The sequence below is a fragment of the Seriola lalandi genome, unplaced genomic scaffold, assembly GCF_002814215.2.
Source record: "Seriola lalandi dorsalis isolate HSWRI2012SDOR001 ecotype SW California unplaced genomic scaffold, Sedor1 jcf7180002054478, whole genome shotgun sequence".
NCBI lineage: Eukaryota > Metazoa > Chordata > Actinopteri > Carangiformes > Carangidae > Seriola > Seriola lalandi.
This window is the reverse complement of record NW_019525031.1, coordinates 258,962-261,555: the sequence shown is the minus strand read 5'-3', so window position 1 is coordinate 261,555 and position 2,594 is coordinate 258,962. Positions and strand designations below refer to the sequence as shown.

The window sequence follows — 2,594 nt, the reverse complement described above, 5'->3', positions numbered from 1 at the left end:
GTTGATGGTAGACAGGTGTGTGTTGATGGTAGACAGGTGTGTGTTGATGGTTAGAAAGAGGTGTGTTGATGGTTAGACAGGTGTGTGTTGATGGTTAGACAGGTGTGTGTTGATGGTAGACAGGTGTGTGTGTGGGGTTAGACAGGCAGGTAGAGGCGATGGATTGACAGTGTAGAGTCGGGGTTAGACAGGTGTACAGGTGGTATGAAGTCACACAGGTGGTCAGACAGGTGTAGGTTATACAGGTGTTTAGGTTGTTTAACACATGGGTAAGATACAGGTGTGAGTTCAGGTGGGCAGGTGATCAGACAGAGGGGGAGGAGTATGTTGTGATGCGTTTTGGTGCTTCCACAGGTGAGTATGTGGTTAGACAGGTGACCTCCAGGTGTGTAGGCAACAACAACGTGTCCTGGATTCACTACTCTACACTACTTATTCACATCTCTGACTGGCCTCCTCTCCATAGCAACAGCAGCTGAGGCTCATGGGTAATGTAGTATTTAGATACATTCACCACACTGACAGAAAAGAAGCAGATTTCTCAGAGACATAAACCTACAGTCTGGTGACATCATCCTGGAAAAATTTACAGCAGGGAAAAACACATCTGGAAACAGCAGCTGCTCCAGTTTTTATTGATTTTAAATTCAGATGATTTTCTGATTATTTGATTAATTAAGAATCAGGTGAAAAGACGACGATCAATCATCAGACGAACAAACACCAGCAGAAACAAAAAGTCTGTGACGTTCACTTCTGGTTTTGATCATGAAAGTCTGTAATCACACAAACTGTATCACTGCAGGAGTTTGTGTGTCTCTGAACTAATAATAATAATGATAATAATGATAATAATAAAATAATAACTGAACTAATAATAATAATAATAATGTCCTGTTTCCTGCATTTAACAAACAAACAAACATTAACAATCAGAAACAAGAAGATTTCAGATAAATGCAAACTCACATCCAGAAGGTCAGAGGTCACCAACAGAAGAAACAAACGTGAGCGCCGAGTTGTTACACTGCAGGAGGCATTTTCTACTCTATTCTACTCTACTCTACTCTACTCTATTCTACTCTACTCTACTCTACTCTACTCTACTCTACTCTACTCTACTCTACTCTACTCTACTCTACTCTACTCTATTCTATTCTATTGGAAGCTGGTGCGTCTGGTTGTTTTGTCACTGACCTGTTTGCTGCTCAGTCCTGCTGCAGACCAGCCACTGTCACATGCATGGTGACACACACACACACACACACACACACACAGTCTAATCTCTATAATGTGCTCTTGTTTTCAGCTAATTAGAGCTGATTTCCGTCTGAATGAGTTTTTCTCTGCTCAGGATTTCAGACGTCACGAGACAACACACACACACACACACACACACACACACACACACACACACACACACACACACACACACACACATACATGCTCTGTTCCCTTCCTCTGCTGAACTGACCATGCATCAGTTTATTAGGAACAGCTGGTTAAAACTAACTCTAACTCTCACTAAAACAGAGGGAGCATCAGCTCGGTTCCAGCTTCGCTCCACTGGCTCCCAGTATCTTCTAGAACAGATGTTTACTGGGTTTTAAAGCTCCTCTGGTTTGGGAGCAGATTCTCTGTGGTTGTATAATCCGTCACCATCTTCTACTGCTACTACTGCTGGCTTTTGATTCATTGTCTCATATTTTACTTTTCTTATTGGATTCTGTTTTTATTTTCATTTTCATATTTCATCATATACTGTTTAATTTCATCGTCACTCTGTTCACATTCACATACATTTAATTATAAAACACTGAGCTCGATGGCTGCTCTTGAAACGTGCTTTTTAAATAAAGGTTATTGTTATTATTAATATTATCCAACAGTTCTAATGTTCAGATTGTGTTGACCTGCTTTATGGAGGTCTACAGGTCCCGCTCTAAACTGAAGCCGACACAGTTCCATGTTTGTATTGTACGTTTTTATTCAGAATCAGTTCAATTAGAAAATTTTAAATATTAAATTCCTTCAATTTATTTAGTTCTTTTTTCTCCGTCTCCAGCTGCCGGTCCAGATCGACGTGGCCTCAGGTTCGACTGGTCTTGGCCCTGACACAGGTGCAGCCGACGGCCACAGACTGGAAGGAGGCGGTGAAGCAGCGCCCCGCCCCCTCCTGCCGGGTCAGGACCAGGACGTTCTGGTAGACGGGGACCGAGTTCAGGCCGTGCTCGTCCGTGTCTCCAGGGCGGGGACTGGAGCAGAAGCTGCTGCTGCACTCGGCCTCCCAGAGGGTGGAGGGGATCCGGTTCTTCACCGTGGATGACCTGAACCACAACAACAACAACAACAACAACAACAACAACAACAACAACAACAACAACAACATCAGTTTACAGAGGAAACACAGGTGTCACTGTAGACTCCTCACAGGTACGGAGGCCCAGAAGGACATCTTTTTAATTATCATAATATCATGTGAGTGTGTGTGTGAGTGCGTGTGTGTGTGTGAGTGTGTGTGTGTGTGTGTGTGTGTGAGTGTGAGTGTGAGTGTGTGTGTGTGTGTGTGTGTGTGTGTGTGTGAGTGTGAGTGT

The 2,594-nt window shown here is 43.4% G+C and overlaps 1 protein-coding gene across 1 annotated transcript in view; it reads right to left on the bottom strand.

The window, feature by feature from the left end:
• Window positions 1–1,962: 1,962 nt before the first annotated feature.
• The window catches only part of il17a/f2 (interleukin 17a/f2), a 5,562-nt gene continuing 4,930 nt past the window's right edge, over window positions 1,963–2,594 (bottom strand). Inside the window, exon 3 of the mRNA XM_023412375.2 lies at window positions 1,963–2,327. Within this exon, the coding sequence (XP_023268143.1) occupies window positions 2,090–2,327 (238 nt within the window). The 3' untranslated portion in view covers window positions 1,963–2,089. The remainder of the gene's footprint in view (window positions 2,328–2,594) is intronic.